The sequence below is a fragment of the Herpailurus yagouaroundi genome, unplaced genomic scaffold (genome assembly GCF_014898765.1).
Source record: "Herpailurus yagouaroundi ecotype Mexico unplaced genomic scaffold, PumYag 139, whole genome shotgun sequence".
In the NCBI taxonomy this organism is placed as follows: Eukaryota; Metazoa; Chordata; class Mammalia; order Carnivora; family Felidae; genus Herpailurus; species Herpailurus yagouaroundi.
Window position 1 is genome coordinate 69214751 of NW_024412394.1, and position 20088 is coordinate 69234838.

At 38.1% G+C, this 20088-nt stretch overlaps 1 protein-coding gene across 4 annotated transcripts in view; it reads right to left on the reverse strand.

Annotated features, from left to right (window-relative positions):
- Positions 1-20088, reverse strand: part of REV3L (REV3 like, DNA directed polymerase zeta catalytic subunit) — a 175268-nt gene that overhangs the window by 107443 nt on the left and 47737 nt on the right. For all 4 annotated transcript variants that reach the window (XR_005789962.1, XM_040474393.1, XM_040474394.1 and 1 more), the window contains exons 2-3: positions 12470-12659; positions 4077-4151 (exon numbers count right to left, since the gene is read on the reverse strand). Coding sequence is in view for 3 of the 4 variants with exons in the window: in XM_040474393.1 (XP_040330327.1) it covers positions 4077-4151; positions 12470-12659 (265 nt within the window). In the remaining variant the exon portion in view is untranslated. The remainder of the gene's footprint in view (positions 1-4076; positions 4152-12469; positions 12660-20088) is intronic.

The following is a 20088-nucleotide window of genomic DNA, read 5'->3' on the forward strand; positions in this document are numbered from 1 at the left end:
TGCAGAATTTTTTGGAGGAGGAATAAGGATAAACTCAGTTTTAGACATACTGGGGTTTAGGTATAGTAAGGTATTAAGGTATATTTCCATGAAAATAATGACAAATGACAATGAAGATGAAGATAAGAATAATTTTATTTACATAGCATTATATATTTATTTAAGCATTATGTACTGGACATTGTATTAGGTGTTTTATTTATTTATTTAAAAAAATTTTTTTTAACGTTTATTTATTTTTGAGACAGAGAGAGACCAAGCATGAACGGGGAAGGGGCAGAGAGAGAGGGAGACACAGAATCAGAAGCAGGCTCCAGGCTCTGAGCCATCAGCCCAGAGCCCGACGCGGGGCTTGAACTCACGGACCGCAAGATTGTGACCTGAGTTGAAGTCAGACGCTTAACCGACTGAGCCACCCAGGTGCCCCTGTGTTAGGTGTTTTAAATGCTTACTCTCAAGTAATCCTCACTACAAACCTATGATACCATTAATCCAGAGCTCTGGAGAAAATTTAGGCTATTGACATATACCTGGAAGTCAAATGCATGAAGATCAACAAAGAAAAAAGGCAAAAGAAACCAAGAGAGTAGATAAGACTGTACAGTGAGGAGGAAGTACAGAGAGATAAGATGAAAGACTAAGACACAACCCCAAGAACAGCTGCAGATGTTCAAAGAGGAACTAACAAAATGACATAAATACGAATAATCAGATGGTATGAGGAAAATCAGAGGAGGTTTATATCAAAGAAACTTAACACTTGGGCTTATTTTAAGGCACTATAAACAAAGACACAAGTTCAAAAGGTAAGGACAAAAAGGTGTTAACTAAGTGTAACAACATGGAGGTCAATGATTTTGACCACGCACATCCTCTGAAAGGGTCTCAGGACTCCCCAGTGCACACTTTGACAACCACTTTGCTAGACTGACGAGTTCTATTTCCTCTATGAAGTAGGAGGCAAAGCCTTGGGACAGGCTTGGTTAACATTTGAGTAAAGAGGGTAGAGAATGGTAAGATAATTAGAGAAAAGCAGAAAAAAGGCACGGCAGGGAAGGGCCCAGGTGAAATTGAAGACCTTGAATTCACAGTGGCACCATTCTGTTGTGATTTTTTTGTTTTTGTTTTTGTTTTGTTTTGTTTTGTATCCTACAGTACTCAGAAGCCAGTTTAGCAGAGAAAGAGAGTAAATAAATGGATTAACCCAGAATTGATGGTTTCACCTGGCAGAAAGGAGCTGGGAAGATAAAGAATAGAATCTAAGATGGAAAGGAAAAAAATTAATTGCAGCAGAAGGCTACAAAATGGGACAGTAGTACTGAAGCTAGAGAATTTAAAACCTAAAAACAGGTAGAGCAGGAGTAACTCAGGGACAGAGTTGAAAAGATTAAAAAAAAAAAAAAAAAAGCTCAGGTCACGATCTCACAGTCCGTGAGTTCGAGCCCCGCGTCGGGCTCTGGGCTGATGGCTCAGAGCCTGGAGCCTGCTTCCAATTCTGTGTCTCCCTCTCTCTCTGCCCCTCCCCCATTCATGCTCTGTCTCTCTCTGTCTCAAATATAAAACATTAAAAAAAAAAAATTTAAAAAAAAAAAAGACAGAGGATCTTATTGGAGCCATGAAAAGGTTTTAAAACTGAATCATAGTGCGTAAGTAAACAACTCTGTAAATTTACTAAAAATCACTGAATTGTGTATAGTTAAAATGTGTGAATTTTGTGGTAGATAAATTATATCTCAAAAATTTATTAAAAAAAAAAAAGATTACAGTCAGAAGCCAAGACGTTTGCATTTAAAATCTCAGAGGTAGGACAAGTTCTAGAGTGTGGTGAGAGTAGGGAGTTCAAGAAGAATGGAAGTAAAGCTCATAGGAGATGGCCAAGTAGAGAAATCAAGAGGCCAGTCTCCAAATGATACGTTATTAGTATTCATTCATTCATTCATTCCACAAACAGTTATTGACCATTATGTGCCAGATACTATTCTAAACACCGAGGACTAAGCAGCAAACATAGAAAAAAAATGTGGACTTACATTCTAGCATGATACCAATTTTATATGGAAAGTTTTAAAAGAGGATATGTGTATATATGTACATATATATTTACGAAAAATATAAGGACTTACACCAAACTCTTAAAAATTACTGCCTCTAGGGAAAAGGGTTATGAATGAGGGTAAGAGTACGTTGTAGTTTAACGTTTTACATATATACTACAGCCAACATTTACACAGCACTTATAATGTGCCTGGCACTGTTCTGAGTGATTTATAGATATTAGCACTTTCATTCAAGAAAACAATATGCACTAACATCAATTGTATTTACAGATGAGGAAGATAAGTCACAGAGAGATTAGATAACTTGCTTAAAGTCTCCCAGCTGGTTATGGCAGAGCCAGATTTTGAATATAGGCAATCTGGTTTCAGAATCTACAATCTTAACTATTACATTATGTATTAGTTTAATACTATAATGCAAATGATTCATGTATAAAGGTATTATAAAAAATAACTAAAAAGGGAGAAGGTATTTTATTTCATAGAATCCTTTTTCTTAATAGTATATATTACAATTTTTTGTTATATATTTGGGTTACAGGTTTACTGTCTGTATGTTCTGATATGCTAGAAGATCCCTGAGGGCAGGAACCAAGCAAACTTTATCACTGTTTACAGCAAATTCCATAGTGCGTTAAATAATGTAGGTATTTTACAAATATTTATTTTGAAATGAATAAATAAATGAATGTGTCTCTCAATAAATCAGATAAGGACTGAGATAAACTATGTAATTTAAAGCAAACTTACTGGAAATAGTTTAATAAATATTTGATTGCTATAGTCACAAGGAAGAAAAACAGATTATATTTACGTATTTTCTCCCAAAAACAGTTTGTAGGCTATTTATAAAAGATGTATGCAAATTTTATTCAAGGTTCCCTCTCTAGCATGGACTTGGGATGACTAAGGTGTACTCTCCTACCACTGTGTAGGAGAAAGAGGGTTAAGAATTCACAGGGACTCTTCTGGACTCCATGGATATGAGAAAGTGTGACCAAAGGGAAGTGGTACAAGAAACATCATTGTCTCTAAGTGCCTATCCTGGAAAATGGTTTTGGTACCCTACCTAACAGAAGCTGTTTGGGATAAGGGTAGGGGCACATTACAGAGAAAACTAGTTTTCACTGGTTACTTGGAGAAGGGAATAACCATAGGGATTAATTAGGGCAGTGATTCAGTGAAGCACTCAGTTGGCCTAACTCAGGGTAAACCTCATATCCTGGATAGTTGCTCCTCTTCTTGCCCAAATTCACTCTGGGAAGTATTGAATTTGTGTCTTACCAAAAGGTTACCTTTTGAAACCTAGTACTTAACTAACAGAGAAGATCTTCTGAAAAGACACTCAGCATTTATCCAAGAACACTTCTACCCTAGCTTGTCACCACACAGACTGAAAACCCTTGTTTTGAGCCCTAGAGAACAAATGAAGTCTTCTCTGTATGTGCCCTTCTTGCCATCAGGAAACTTAGACTCCAGGATGACTGACAGAATAAGATAAAGACAGATAGACTTACTGAGAGAAGAAAAACAAAAACAAAAACACAAAAACAAAAAAACAACCAGAGACAAAACAAAAAATCTGGGATATAAAATTTCACTAGCATTAATAAAGAGTCAACAGAATTCTGAGATCTCAGAAGCCCTTACACTCTGGCCTCTCATACATTTCTTTTTGTTTTGAAATTAAGAGTAGATTTCTCCTGGTACTGAACATTGGTCTGGCTAGTAGAGCACTAAGATCCTACAAGGCAGCCATCATCTCTCCTTATCTACTTCTACAAGCTCTCTAAATCTAAAACAGAAAAGCAGCAGTTAGGGACTATAAAAAGCAAGGTCCCTTCACTCTTAAAACATCCTTCCCAGAGGCCAAGCCATGGATCTCTCTTTGCACATGAATACACATATTATGGTTCCTTTCTTTAATAATGCTACAAATGACACAGTCCTTTCTTCTAGATTTTTATTTTTTATTATTAAAATACTTAAGTGATAGCTATTCATATTTTATCTTTGTACCTTTTCACCATTGCTGGATTGTAAAGATAGATCTTCATAAAGTGTCTTTCCTTCTCATGATAACCATAAAAAGGCCTGAAATAAAAGAAAAAGGTATTTCAAATTATTTTTATCATTCAGAGATGAAGTAATGCAACTTATTGCTCTAATTAGACTCAGCTAGCCTAATTCAGCCTTATTTATATTTAATATTACCCAAAACCTCAAAAAACAAACAAAAACTGCTCCAAAACCTTTCAATTAAACTTACCACAGATTAACATATAAAATATTGCAATCTGGTTACTTCTTTTAAAAATACCACTTTCAAAAAAAAAAATACCACTTTCAAAAAACTAGGGACAAAAAGGAGTGCAAACTGTTTACACCTTAATTTCAATCATAATGACTATTAAAAAAAATAGAGAAAAAAAATTTTCTCTATACTCTGAACATGTATGAGAAAACCCGAGACCTTTCAAGCACCTTCACCCATTTCTGATTTTCTGTACAACGTTAAAGCTCTTCATTAACAAAGTCCTTTAATTAACAGCACTCATGTCACTTTGCTTGTCTGCTTCTTATTAATTTTACAAATTCACTAAGCAGAGACAATTTGCCTATTATATATATGTACATGTGTGTGTGCATGTTTGTGTTTGTATAAAACACTCATGCAAGTCAAATGAAGCCCATGAAAACTGTGTAGACAGGAACTTAAGAGATTAAGAAGACCATGACCTTACTTAAGGACCCTAATTATGTTGAGGCTGGCTTTTTCTCTAGGGCATCAGCTAGAATGGGGAAAGGAAGAAGCAAAAATCTACACGGCAGAGAGAGAAACAAGTGTTCAGAGCAAGATGAAATAAGCTGGAATATCATGTTACATCATTTTAGGAGGATTTGAAACTACACCAGTACCTCTGATATAGACTACCATTTTCATTTTTTTTTTTTAAAGTAGGCTCCATGCCCATCATGGGGCTTCAACTAACAACCCTGAGATCAAGAGTCGCATGTTCTACTGACTGAGCCAGCTAGGCACCCCTATTTATTTATGTATTAAAGTAAGCTCTGGGGCACCTAGGTGGCTCAGTTGGTTAAGCATCCGACTCTTGGCTCAGGTCATGATCATGGTTCATGGGATTGAGCCCTATGTTGGGCTTTGAGCTGACAGCACCGAGCCTGCTTGGGATTCTCTCTCTGCCTCTTTCTCTCTCTCAAAATAAATAAATAAACTTAAAAACAAAACAAAATAAAAAACATAAAGTAAGCTCTATGCCCAACATGGGAGTTTGAACTCATGACCCTGATATTGAGAGTCACATGTTCTACCAACTGAGCCAGCCAGGTACCCCCAGACTATCACTTTCAAAGATGATGTAGTTAGAAATAATATATAAATAGGTATGAATTTGCATGCAAAAAAGTTTTATATCTCCCTAGAGTTTAGTTGTAAATAAGTGGTTGGTGAAATCTTTAGGTAGCCTATTCACTTTTCATTTACAAAAAAACTCTCCCATGGTGTCTGGGTGGCTTAGCTGGTTAAGCATCCAACTCTTGGTTTCAGCTCAGGTCATGATCTCACTGGCAGCACAGAGCCTGCTTGGGATTCTTGGTCTCCCTCTCTCTCTGCCCCTGACTCACACTGTCTCTATCTCTCTCAAAATAAATAAATAAGCTTTTAAAAAATATAAATCAATAAAAATAAAAAATACTGTGCCTATCTAATGGGCAGTAAGTAGAACTTACCCTCATTAGGACCCCATTTCTGTCACGTCTGACAGTGTAGCTGACATCAAATACAGGAGTAATCTGGTAGCAGTCATTATTTGCGGTATGAACTTTTCCCCCCCTAGCTATTTTCAAGCTTTTAAGTCAGAGCCTTCTATATGATTGTTGTAAAGCAATTTCTATTTTTCAAAAAATCCAACTAGGGGAGCCTGAGTGGCTCAGTCAGTTAAGTGTCTGACTTTGGTTCAGGTCATGATCTCATGGTTTGTGGCTTCGAGCCTTGCATTGGGTTCTGCACTGACTGAGCTGAGCCTGCTTGGGAATCTGTCTCCCTGTCTCTCTGCCCCTCACCTACTTGTGCTCTCTCTCTTGAAAATAAACAAACGTAGGGGCGCCTGGGTGGCGCAGTCGGTTAAGCGTCCGACTTCAGCCAGGTCACGATCTCGCGGTCCGGGAGTTCGAGCCCCGCGTCAGGCTCTGGGCTGATGGCTCAGAGCCTGGAGCCTGTTTCCGATTCTGTGTCTCCCTCTCTCTCTGCCCCTCCCCCGTTCATGCTCTGTCTCTCTCTGTCCCAAAAATAAATAAATGTTGAAAAAAAAATTAAAAAAAAACAACAAATGTTGGAGAAAAAAAAAATCCAACTATTTACCAAGGTCTAAAAGGTTCTTTTTTTTTTTTTCATGTTTATTTTTGAGAGACAGCATTCAAGGAGGGGAGGGGCAGAGAGAGACAGAGACACAGAATCTGAAGTAGGCTCCAGACTCTGAGCTATCAGCACAGGGCCCGGTGTGGAGCTGGAACTCATGAATGGTGAGATCACGACCTGAGCCGAAGTTGGACGCTTAAGCAACTGAGCCACCCAGGCACCCCTACAAGGTTCTTTATCTTGTCCTTGCTACTCACTCCAATCACCTTTTCCTCTAGCCATTCTAAACATTTTAGCCCCTCTAACTTGATCTACACTCAAGTAACTTGCCATTCTCTCTGCCTCGAAAGCCTGCCCTGAACCCTGGCGTGGTTTGCTTTCAATCTTCAATCACATCTCTACTTAGACTCACTTCCTCAGAAAAGTCTTCTCCAACCATCACTCCCTATCCCTTACCCTTCACTCTTCTTTACTTTTTTTTTCCCTTAGTAACACTTAACCACTTCCTGTCTAGTTTGCTATTTACTCCATTTTTGTTGCCATGAAGGAAGGGGTGAAACAAAGACACGTTACATGAATGATCTCATTCTGCCTCACTGGCAAAATTCAACTATTTATTCCTCTTACTATGGTATTTTTCATGTAGATAAATATAGCTATTTATCTGAAGACAGGAGTTATTTTAAGCCAAATAAATGGGGCGGAGGGGGGAATTAAATCTGCAGTGTGGTCCATGTTATCTTTGCTTGTTTTGATTTTGCAAGAATCTTTTAGGGTTTTACAATTAGAATCTCATAAATTTCAAAAACTGAATATGGTAAGACTATCAAACCTCTAAGATTCTTTGTACACCTAGGATTCTGTTTTCACATCTGCTGACCCAAAATATAGCCTGGAAATTCTACAAATTCAGTTTTTTGCTTCTGTGTAATTTAACCTGCAATGCTTACTTTTTGCTGTTGGCTTCAGTTAATTCTGTCACAAGAATCCTCAACAGGGAAACTCTTTGGAGGGAAAAAGTAGAATGGAACAGAGTTTGAGAATAGATATTTTAGGCTTAAAAAAATTATATCTGATAATTAAGAGTTAGTTTTTTCATATGGCAGTGAGAAGGAAAATGAAAATGGATAGCAAAAAACTCAATTAACTCAAATGGATTAAGAATCTCTTTATAGGATATTTTCTAGAATCATGGTAGCTGAGTGGCAAGGAATTCCAGAAATTAGCCTAAGGTCATAATCCTATCTCTTGACCTGGCCTCAGAACAATGCATTATCTAAAAAGACTGGAATCAAACCTGTACAGATTTTAATTTGGTAGCTAGATGCAACCTTGTCTACCTTAAGAAAGTAGGGAAAACTGAAAGACCAAAATAATCACAAAGCTAGAATGTATGGTAAGGAAAAGGGGAATCAGGTTAAGAAAAAAATTAGAGTAAGAGGAAAGAATGGCAGCCAAAGAACAGCTCATCTTTTGCCTCAGGTATTCAGACTTTTTAATTTTTTATTCTTTATTTATTTTTGAGAGAGAGACTGCAAGACAGAGTGCTAGTGGGGGAGGAACAGAGAGAGAGGGAGACAGAATCTGAAGTGGGATCCAGGCTCTGAGCTATCAGCACAGAGCCCGACGTAGGGCTTCAACTCATGAACCGCAAGTTCATGACCTGAGCTGAAGTCAGACGCTTAACCTACTGAGCCATCCAGGCGCCCCAGGTATTCAGACTCTTAAAAATATGACAACAGAAAGATTGGTGGCTGGAGTGCCTGGATGGTTCAAGTTGGTAGAGTATGTGACTCTTGATCTTAGGGTCATGAGTACAAGCCTCATATTGGGCACAGAGCTTGCTTAATTAAAAAAAAAAAAAAAAAAAAAAAAAAGACTGGTGACTATTCAATTCACTAGGCAGTTTGAAGATTCAGCTTTGAAATTTTTTTTTAATGTTTATTTATTGTTTTTTGAGAGAGAGAGAGAGACAAAGTGTAAGCAGGGGAAGGGCAGAGACAGAAGGAGACACAGAATCTGAAGCAGGCTCCAGGCTCCAAGCTGTCAGCACAAAGCCCAATGGGCAGCCTGAACTTACAAACCATGAGCTCATGACCTGATTTGAAGTCAGAAGCTTAACCAACTGAGCCACCCAGGTGCCCCTGGAGATTCAACTTTGAAATGAGAGTATGTATAGGAAAGTTCTTAGAAACTATTAAACATAAAAAAAAAGTTGGAATATAAAACTGATAATTATCTTTAACCTAATTGTTACTATCATAGGACAGGTGTGAACTTCCATCTCATTTAGTCAACCAAACAGCTACTGAGCCATATCTACTAAGTGCCCAACACCATACAAAGTGCTAAGGATAGGGGTGCCTGGGTGGCTCAGTCAGTTGAGTGTCTGACTTCAGCCCAGGTCATGATCTCACAGTTCATGAGTTCGAGTCCCGCATCGGGCTCTGTGCTGACGGCTTGGGGCCTGGGGCCTGCTTCGGATTCTGTGTCTCCCTCTCTCTCTCTGCACCTCCCCAGCTCATGCTCACACTCTGTCTCTGTCAAAAATAAATAGACTTAAAAAAAAAAAAAAAGTGCTAAGGATATAATGATGGACAAGACAAACATGGTCCTTTTTCTCATGGCGCTTACATGCTGGTGGGAGAAATACATAAAAATTAAGTAATCAATGGGCGCCTGGGTGGCGCAGTCGGTTAAGCGTCCGACTTCAGCCAGGTCATGATCTCGCGGTCCGGGAGTTCGAGCCCCGCATCAGGCTCTGGGCTGATGGCTCAGAGCCTGGAGCCTGTTTCCGATTCTGTGCCTCCCTCTCTCTCTGCCCCTCCCCCGTTCATGCTCTGTCTCTCTCTGTCCCAAAAATAAATAAACGTTGAAAAAAAAAAAATTAAGTAATCAAAAAATTAAAATAACTGCCAACTATATTGTGCTAAAGGAAACAAGAATAGACAGAGATACAGAGTAATTATAATGACAACTTATTTTTTTTTAATGTTTTTTAAATTTGTTTTTGAGAGAGAGTGTAAGAAGGGTAGGGGCAGTGAGAAAGGGGGACAGAGGGGGGACAGGGGAAGCGGGCTTTGCACTGACAGCAGTGAGCCTGATGCGGGGCTCAAACTCATGAACTGTGAGATCAGGACCTGAGCCAAAGTTGGACACTCAAATGAATGAGCCACCCAGGTGCCCCAACCTATTTTACGTAGGAAAGTCAGAAAAAACTTCTCTGGAGAAGTGAAGGATATGAAAGATTGGAGAAGGGTAGAGAACTCAAGGAAAGCAAACTGCATGCACAAAGGTGGGAAAGAGCTCAACACATCAGAGGAACTGAAAGAAGAAGACCCATGTTTCTAGATGGAATGTAGGGAACAGGGGTCAGATCACACAGGCTGTGGTTAGAAGCTTCAATTTACTGTGAACAATATGAAGCCACTCGAGGATTTTAAATGATTTTAAAAGGATCCAATTTATATAAGAAGAAGAATACTTTTGCAGCTCTGGAACAAGACAAAAATAGAAGGAAATTCAATTAAAAGGATACTGTGGTGGTCCAGAGGAAAGCCTAGATTAAGGTGGAAAAAGTAGACAGATTTAAGATGAATTTAATATACACATATCAAACTGAAAACATTCTAGTACGAGCTCCAAATCTTTCCTGCCAGCCTATTATTCTACCTGCACCTTCCAGACTCACAATTTTATAGTCATCTTTGACTCCTGTCATAATCTCCATCCAATCAGACAGCAAAGCTCATAGACTCAACTCTCAGAACAGATCCAGAAGCTGACCACAGCTCAGTACTCCCACTACTCCCCAAGTGCAAGCTACTGTATTTTCTCATCTCACCCAGATTAATGAAAGTCTCCTAATGTTCTCCCCTACTTCTACCCTTATCCCCCAATGATTTACCCTTCACACAACCGCTTAAGTAATCCTTTCAAGCCTAATTTAGATTGTGACTACTCAAATTCCTGCAAAAAAACTCAGAGTAAAAGCCAGAGTCCTCAGAACAGCCTAATGTTGTGTTTCTAAAACTTTAGTATGCATCAGAATCATTACAAAGGCTTATTATTAAAACACAAATTTTTGGGGCGCCTGGGTGGCGCAGTCGGTTAAGCGTCCGACTTCAGCCAGGTCACGATCTCACGGTCCATGAGTTCGAGCCCCGCGTCGGGCTCTGGGCTGATGGCTCAGAGCCTGGACCCTGTTTCTGATTCTGTGTCTCCCTCTCTCTCTGCTCCTCCCCCGTTCATGCTCTGTCTCTCTCTGTCCCAAAAAAATAAACGTTAAAAAAAAAAAATTAAAAAAAAAAAAAACAACACACAAATTTTGCTGGGCCCCACAACCGGAGTTCCTGATTCATTAGGTCTAGGGTGGGACCCAAGAATATATATATATATATATATTTTAATTTTTTTAATGTTTATTTATTCTTGAGACAGAGACAGAGCATGAACAGGGGAGGGGCAGAGAGAGAGGGAAACACAGAATCCAAAACAGGCTCCAGGCTCTGAGCTGTCAGCACAGAGCCCGAAACGGGGCTCGAACCCACAAACTGTGAGATCTTGACCTGAGCCAAAGTCCGATGTTTAACCGACTGAGCCACCCAGGTGCCCCGACCCAAGAATATATTTTAAATAAGTTCCCCAGTATGTTAATCTAAGTCCTCTGAGAAGTTGATGCCAATATGTGCAAGGAATTTATTTGGGAAACACCTGTGAGAGAAAATGAAGCAGGATCCAGGAAAGGCTGGGACAGCCACCAAAATTAGATAACATCTGGTCCCAAATGAAAGAAAGAGGGACAGAGGGAAGATCGGTAGCAATATCTTCTACCGACGTAGAAGTGTGATTCTAGCAGTGTGATTCTAAACTAAGTGCAGAAAAGCTTTCAGAGAGTTCCCAAGTGCTTCCTAGGAACAGACCTGCCCTAGTATCCTTCCCAGGCTTAGCCATTGGCTGGAAGTAGCTTATGGAAAGCAGCTTCAGTTTATATGGAATGACAGATTTCAGTGCAATAGTGGGGCCACTGTTCAATTATGCTCCTTGTATTCGGAGATCTGATAGGTGCATTCTCATAGCTTTCAAACCAGGTAAAGCTGAAGTTGGTGATCCTGGAAACCATACTTTAAGAACCACTGGCCAACACAATCTCCATCCATTCATCTCTCCCTAATCTCATTTTGTCCTACTCTCTTTTCCCTCCATTCTAGCTACCTGGCCTCCATGTTGTTCCTGCTCCCTCACCTTCAAGTCTTTGCTCAAAAGCCTATTTACCTTGTCAATAACACCTTCCCTGATTATCCTATATAAAACTGCCACCAGTCCATTTCTCTACCCTACACTATTGAAACTTCTTATCCTGCTCTACATCTTTATTCTATAGCACTATCACATAATAAAGGAATAAATTTATTTCATGTTCTATCGATTGGTTATTTTCAATTTCCCATTACTAGAATGTAACCTCCACGGTGGCACGGATCTTTGTTTTGTTCACCAATATATCCCAAGCACCTAGAACAGAGCCTAGCACATGGAAGGTGCTCAATAAGTATTTGATAAATAAATTACATGAATTTCTACAGGTCTAAGAAGTGTAGAAATGGAAAAGGTTAAAACAAAAATCACTGTTAACCATCTATCTTTCACTGCAACAAAAATTTACTTTAAAATGTTACAGCATAGGGGCGACTGGGTGGCTCAGTCAGTTAAGCATCCGACTTTGGCCCAGGTCATGATTTCACAGTTTGTGAGCTCAAGCCCCATGTCGAGCTCTGTGCTGACAGCTAAGAGCGTGGAGTCTGCTTCGGATTCTCTGTCTCCCTCTCTCTATGCCCCTCTACTATTCATGTGTGCGCTTGCACCTCTCTAAAATAAGCATTAATAAAAATTTTTTTAAAGTTACAACATAAAATTCGCCCCACTCCCATTAGAAGTAGAAGAAAAATAAACAGTATCTTTAAATCAGATAGCTTTTCTTTTACTTAGTACTAAAAACATAAAGAAATTTAAAAAGATGTTAACATATACTTACATTCCTGATACTAATGACACTTTGAACACGTGCTGAGCAGTGGAAGATGGATTGCCTAAAGCCACATTAAGTGCTCTGTCGATACTGAATGCCATCTGAGAAAGATAGCTTTCTGGCTGCTGTCCATAACCATCGTATGGCACATAGAGGTAAGGAAAGATGCCATGTAGATGAAGACATGTCTTCTGACCTAAAATGTAACACATTATAAAGTTTAGTTTGAGATGCATTTAAAATTTTTAACATTACAAAGCAAAGAATGCAAGTCATTTAAACATTCTAATGACAACATGGCTTATCTAGGATAACTAACAGTTGAAGAAAATTAACGTATAATTAAAGCCACCTTTTTTTTACATTTTACACCTACATTTTACAGCAGAACATTTAGAAGCATTTTATTAACATAAGCATTCTAGTATGATTTAAATAGTTTTGGCGAAAACGTTTGAATATTTTACCCTCACAATCTAACTAGCTTTATATACTTCACTGAATTGCCCTGTAATAATACCACTTAGCACAGTGTTATGAACCTTATAAAAAGTCACTGAAAGTTCATTAAATAAATCAATGAATATCTGTCTTGGCATAAATGTTTTCAAACCAGAGACTTTCCTGAGACAGACTACTCTGAACGTTTGCTGTTCAGAGGATAAAAGCAGTTCCAGTATGTGGAATTTTGCTATTAAGGGTGGGGAGGGGAGTTTGGGAGGGGTAAAAATGAAATTTTGCTATTAGAAAACAAAACCAAAAAAGACAAAAACATATCATTTGTCTGTAATAGACTTCTGGATATCTAAACTGCACATTTGGTGGACAGGGGTAGACACAATGAGAGGTGAAAAAACAAGCATGTACACTTCCCAGGAAGCCACTGTATCAGGCAAGGTGCAGAAGGGGTAAATGGTGCTGACCTGCCAACAGAAAATCCAGCACAGCCATGATAAAGAAAGTAGTATGAGTAACAACCCACAAAAGAAGTGCCACAGAAACAGTAATGTATCCATGACAAGGTTAAGTAACAACAGCAGCAACAAAAAACAGATGCAGCATTACTCTCATGAATTTGGCAGGGCTGTACAGAAGTGGCTCCTATCCTCAGAGCACTGTCCCTAGCTCCCCTTGGGTACATGCCATTTGTCTATTTCAAACAGAGAGAATGGCAGTGATGGAAGAACATATCCATTTTTCTCCTCAGGCTGTCACTCACTATCCCTGCACTGCCCTGCCAACATAAGCCCCGGCTTCTTCCCCACCCCTTACCCTACTCTGCTTCACTGAAATTTTTTTTCTTTCTTAGTAGGAAAGTAACTATTTGTTTGCTTACTATTTCCTATTTATAATTCAGAATGATTTATATAAAATACCCAGAAAATAGTTCTATATTCTGTTGTATTTCATACTTTCTATAGTGAATAACATCAGCTTATCTTATTTTTAAGGTACGGCTACAACAGAATTAACAAATAAATCTGGAACAGTTATTACATACAGCATAGCAAAACTGGAAAGCACAACAACACAATGGAATAAGATCTATAGCCTCACAAGTGTGGAATTCGAATTTCAACTACTAACTTTCACACTTTTGAACAATTACAAATTGCGCTGCTGTTAGACCACTTTCTATTTTTAGCAGCAGTTATGCTGCTTAATCTCAAAGAAATGGAAAAAAAAAAACCCTTTCAGTTAAAAGCAAATTCATTGGCTATTTTGTTTCATTTCAAGTATGGTACTACTTCCTAAATATTGCTGTTTTTTTAATTCTTCAAATAGAAAAAAATCAAATTCTAATTATGAGTATTTAAAAACATATTTAAATAGTTTACTGATGATCTACTTGAATGCTTTTTAAACATCTCATGAAAAAATGTTACAACCATTACCACTCAAGATATAAACCTCAACTGGTTAAGAGCAACTGGGACATTACACCGTGGGGGTAAGGGAGGTGGAGACAGAAGTATCCTCTTCTAAGCTGGCAGATCTAAGACCAGTGGTTACAGATTTAGTGTAACAGTGTATTTTACAAGCAATTCTGTAAGCTCTTAAGGTATTAATTTTATAGTCCCTATATCTCAATAATTGAAATTTAGATAAATTTTACAAGGAATGATTATAAAATCTGATTTCTACCAAGTTTCTTTACAGGTAGGATATTCAAAGGTCATAGAATTTTTTTTTTTAATTCCCACTTTTCCGTCTCCTGTGAAGTAGGGGCCAGAACAATTATCTATTTATAGGTTTTGAAACTTAGGTATATGATTTAGGAAAAAAGCAGAAAGGATTTATTTAGCAGGCACTGAACTAAGTGCCTCACATGTATTTGTTTCTAAAACATACAACAACCTTAGAAGTATCACAAAGGTTATTTTCCCAAAATCACGTACCTATTAGGTAACTGAATCAAAATTTAAAAGCAGATCAATAAAATCTAAAATCAATGCTCTTTTCATTTAACCATGCTGGTTCAATTTTTTAAAAAGTTAATGTTGGCTCCCTTAACTCCTAAGCTCTTATTTTGTAATGTAAACGCCTGTTTCCTTATCTGACTCTCATTTGAAACTTCCTTGGAGCTGGTACTGTGGTTGAAAGATCATAATATCCCCAAGACCTAGCAGAGAGCATATATGTGCTTAATAAATATTTATTAAATGGATGAACAAACCCTCAGCTAAATAGATTTATTAGTTGAGGAGAGGAATGGTATAAAAGCCTTGAGTATCTGAAAAAAGGAATCTATAAAAACAGAGGGACTTTGATACAACTAAGGATTACAGAGCTACTGAAGGACATGGGTGTTGGGGTGAGTCCTCAGCTTACTGCTCTTTCCTGCCCCGAATAACCCAAAGTCCCATGTTACACTGTAGTCACTACATCAACACGGGTGTATTCCCCTCTGGTTCTCCACAAGCTAGGGATGACTCTGTGCCTTACCACTCTTGCTCAAGAATAACCTCCTGAAGAACAACCACAGCACAAAGAATTCTTGGCATTGCACTGATGGCTCTAATATAGAATGACTATCATAGAAAAGAAAATGAGGAGAAACAAGACAAAATAAGTTCAAAAAGTTAAGCAAGGAAAAACAAATGTGTAAAAATGAATGTGTTAATCAATTTGTTTGGCAACAGTAGGTCTTTTATTATTGTAAAACTTGTAGTTCTGTAATTGTATTACTTTATCTTGACAAGGTAAGGACAACTTCTATAGATTTCCCTTCATCAGCTCTACCCCACGCAAATGTGTGGGGCCATACATATGTAAAGTCCCTTGGAGATAAACTATTCTGCCCCACCCCCATCAGTTAGGATCAGATTCAGCTATGAGAAAAACACCCTAAAATCAGTGCCTTCAGCATTCAATCAGTGGCTTCTCTCTCATAAATTAAGTCCACAGGTAGGCAGCTGGTACTGGGCACTTAGGATTTTTTCAACATCTAGTTAGTTGCCTAGTTAAGAACTTGCAACTTCAGGCGAGACTGGACGCATTCAGGGAGGTATGGCTGTAGACAAGAACTTGCATCTTCAATACAGAGGCCTTTTCACTATACTCTAAAGAGTTCCATACACAGGATTCTTTTAAGAATGCTTTTATAAAACTAGTGAAAACTATGCTATTTTGAAACCCTGCTAAATGATTTGGGATTCTTAAACTGTTTAAAGTATTAGCTATTTCTAAGTAACATATGTACCCAAAGAAAGCAAGCAACTGGCATTCTTTATATCTCTAATTTCTGAATGTCCCCTCTTACTGTCATGTCAAACTGAATTAAAGCAGCAAACTCAGTAGAAAAAAAGACTGCCATTTGGAGAATAAGCATGTGTGTGTGTGTGTGTGTGCGCACACACGCATACATACAGGTTTCAAAATTTTTTAAGAGTTTGGACTTTGCAATTTGACTGATGTTGCCTAATTCAGAAAGTACAATAAAGATGTTTCAGGAAAGTTCCACAGAAACTTGTCACAGCATTAACTGCTGGCTTTTAGACACCATGGCAAAACTGTGTGGAGCTGGCTACTTTCCAACTCTGTGTAAGTAGGGCTTCTATAACAAAGGTAGGTGTCTCTGTAACAGCCAGAGTACTCGGGCACTGTGAAGCTAATCTTTTACAGAACTTAGAAGTACACCAAATATTAAGTCCTCTGTATTCCAACATTTCACATTGTCTTCTATATTTTAAGTGCCTAGATTTGGTCTCTTAATTAAATTGTGCATAAAATCTTAGTTTATCCATAGCAAAATTACCTATATTTTTTTGTAGATCCATTTTTGATAAACAGAAAAACTACCATGTATCTTTTCTCTAATTCTGAGGTCTGCAATTTTTTTTCTGTCAAGTGGGAAATGGTAAATATTTTAGGCTTTATGGGCCATACTGTGTCTGATATAACTACTTAACTCTGCCACTGTAGCCTGAAAGCAGCCACAGACAGTAGTATGTGCATGGCTATGTTGTTCCAACAAAATTTCATTTACAAAAACAGGCAGCGGGAGGAATTTGGTCCATGGATAGTAGTTTGCCAATCCCTGCTCCAACTGATTAGACTTCATCATCCAGAACAGAAAAGCTTATGTTTTCTCTTTTCTTTTTAAAACAAGCTGACTGGTCACCACAATCAAAATCATGCTGGCCTAAGAGTATCCTAGGAGACTGAATAAGAAATGCTTATTTTGTAACTTGCAACCCATCTCCCAAATCTCAAACTCAATATACACAAGATTTTAAACAAAACTCTACAGAGCTATCAAACAGAAAAACTTGGTATGTGAACAGGAAAATGTGTATTTATGGAATTTTTCATATTTTCTTTTTGGAATATCTCTTTTTAAGTTTTATATCACTGTAATTACCTCAATCTGTTTCCCTCCAAGCAGTCTTTCTTTGCTTCTTTCTAAAATTTCACTCCACCTTTTTTTCCCCCATTCCCACAAAACCACAAAATGAACCAAGCAAAACTTAGTCACAGAAAGCAAATGTTATATCACCCATTATCATCTAAGAAAAAAAAATCTTAAGTACTCTTAGCTCTAGAAATTACATTTTCAGAACTTATCCTAAAAAAATTAAGAATATACATGAACATTTAAATATTAAGATGCTTGGGCGCCTGGGTGGCTCAGTCAAGTTGAGCATCCGACTTCAGCTCAGGTCATGATCTCATAGTTTGTGACTTCGAGCCCCACATCAGGCTCTCTGCTGTCAGTGTAGAAACTGCCTCGGATCCTCTGCCCCCGCTCTCTCTGTGCCCCTCCCCTGCTCACACTTTCTCTCTCATTCTCAAAAATAAATAAGCATTAAAATAAATAAATAGATATTAAGATGCTAAGACAGTATTACCAATAGTAAAAAAAAAAAAAATTGAAGACAATATAAACTTCCAAAAATAGATTATGATGTATCTCTATCATAGATCTATGGCTCTTATACCAATTCCTGCTTACTGTCTTTGTAAATACAAATTTATTGGAACACACCAATAAATTTATTTGGAATGGGCTATTGCTGCTTTGCTAACAGGCAGAGTTGAGAAGTTGCAACAGAGACCAAGCCTGCAAAGCCTAAAATATATACTGTATGGCCCTTTACAGAAAAAAAGTGTGCCAACTTCAGCAACAGATGGTGTAGAAGTATGTTTCCTGGCATGAAGAGATGTTTATATTTACTTCAGGTAATATTCAGGTTTATTTCAATTATATATATATATATATACATATATATATATATATATATAAAACATTAAATGAGATAAAGATTTTATTTTTTTTTTGCTTATGGATATTTTCTAAATATACAGTTTGTGTAAGAAAAAGGCAGGAAGAAGTCATCTACTTCTAAATGACTCAGAAATTAAAAAACAAAACAAAAAACAACAAAAAAAAACCCCCTAAGTATTATCATTAACCATACAAAGGGCGTACATATATAACTTCCTGACACTTTCTCTTCATTTTCTCCTTTCATTTGTAAATAATGCTTTGGGGTTTCACATTTATTCATGCCATTTTATTTCTTCAACTAAATTATACATGGCTTTATTTAGAATCACTGGTTTTAAGTTATCAATCCAACATTAATAACAGAACTGTATCTTTCAAACACCAGATGTTTCAAAGGCCTATTTTATTTACACACTTGTCTAATATATCTTTGTATTTCCAGTGTTAAACACGATTGGTTTCCTCATTTATTTTTTTTAGTTTATTTATTTTGAAGAGTGCGCATGCACACACACGTGAGCAGGGGAGGGGCAGAGAGAGGGAGAGAGAGAATACAAAGCAGGCTCTGCACTGTCAGTGTGGAGCCTGACGCGGCTCAATCTCATGACCCATGAGATCATGACCTGAGCCTAAACCAAGAGTTGGACACAACTGACTGAGCCACCCAAGTGTCACTGGTTTCTTCATTCATAAATGTAGGCATAAATTCTCTGTTCTTTAAATACTTTGTGAAAGCCCAACGTCAGGTGCTAGACCACAGGCTGCTCATAATCACAGTCCCTGAACTCATGAACTTTTTACATTCTACTCAGAGATAAAGATGAGTAAACAGGCAGTTACAGTATCAAAAAGTATCTAACTCAGATTTGTGAGACTACAGAAAGGCTTCCCAGAGTAAGTAACAGAAAGAGCAAAGTGAGAAAGAATGTTGCAGTACATACAAAAGTCTGAAAGCAAATAAGAACATATGTGGTCTGGGAATAAGAAAAATGTAGTCAGGAAGAAGCAAAAAGTTCAATGGGGAGAAAGGCAAAGTGTGTATGTGTGTATATGTGGGCATGTGTAGATTCTGTGACCTGTGTGGATTTGCATTTTATAAAGTTTCCTTGTGGACACATTGTGCGAAAGCTAGGGACAGAACTTTAATAGGAAAATCTGTTTAGGAGGCTGTTGAAGTAATTCAGGAGAGAAAAGTCAGTAGAGATGGAGAAAACATCAAGATGGATTTAGAGCACAGAATTTAGAGGAAACTGACTAGAATTTGGGAGTAGGGTAAAAGAATCAAAGATGAGGCAAGTTTTTGGTTTAGCCAACTGGACTGATGTGAATGTCTTTCAAAGAAAACTAAGAAAGCAGAGTAGGCTGATTTCTATTTTTAACTTGTGGAATTTTACATGTTGATAGAATTTCCAAATGGAGATTTACATTAAGCACAATTAGGTACAGAGATAAAGAGCTTGAGAGACAGAGATCTGAGCTAGAGAAGAAGACAGATTTGGGAGTCTGAATAACAGGTAAAAGATGCCCAAGAGAACGCGTAGGTAAGAGAAGGAGCATAGATCAGAAACTTGAGGAATACTCGTATTTAAAGGAGGAAATAAAAGATTTTGATCTATGTGGTTGGGATAGGAGAGAATGAGCCCCTGAGAGGGTTGCCAGGCAAGCGTATTAGCCATGGAACCAGAAAGTTCCAAGGGCTCATTAGAAATGTGTAAGAGAGGGGCGTCCGGGTGGTTCATCGGCTGAGTGTTCGACTTCAGCTCAGGTCATGGTCTCGCAGTCTGTGAGTTCGAGCCCCATGTCGGGCTCTGTGCTGACAGCTTGGAGCTGGAGCCTGCTTCAGATTCTGTGTCTCCCTCTTTCTCTGCCCCTCCCCTACTCATGCTCTGTCTCT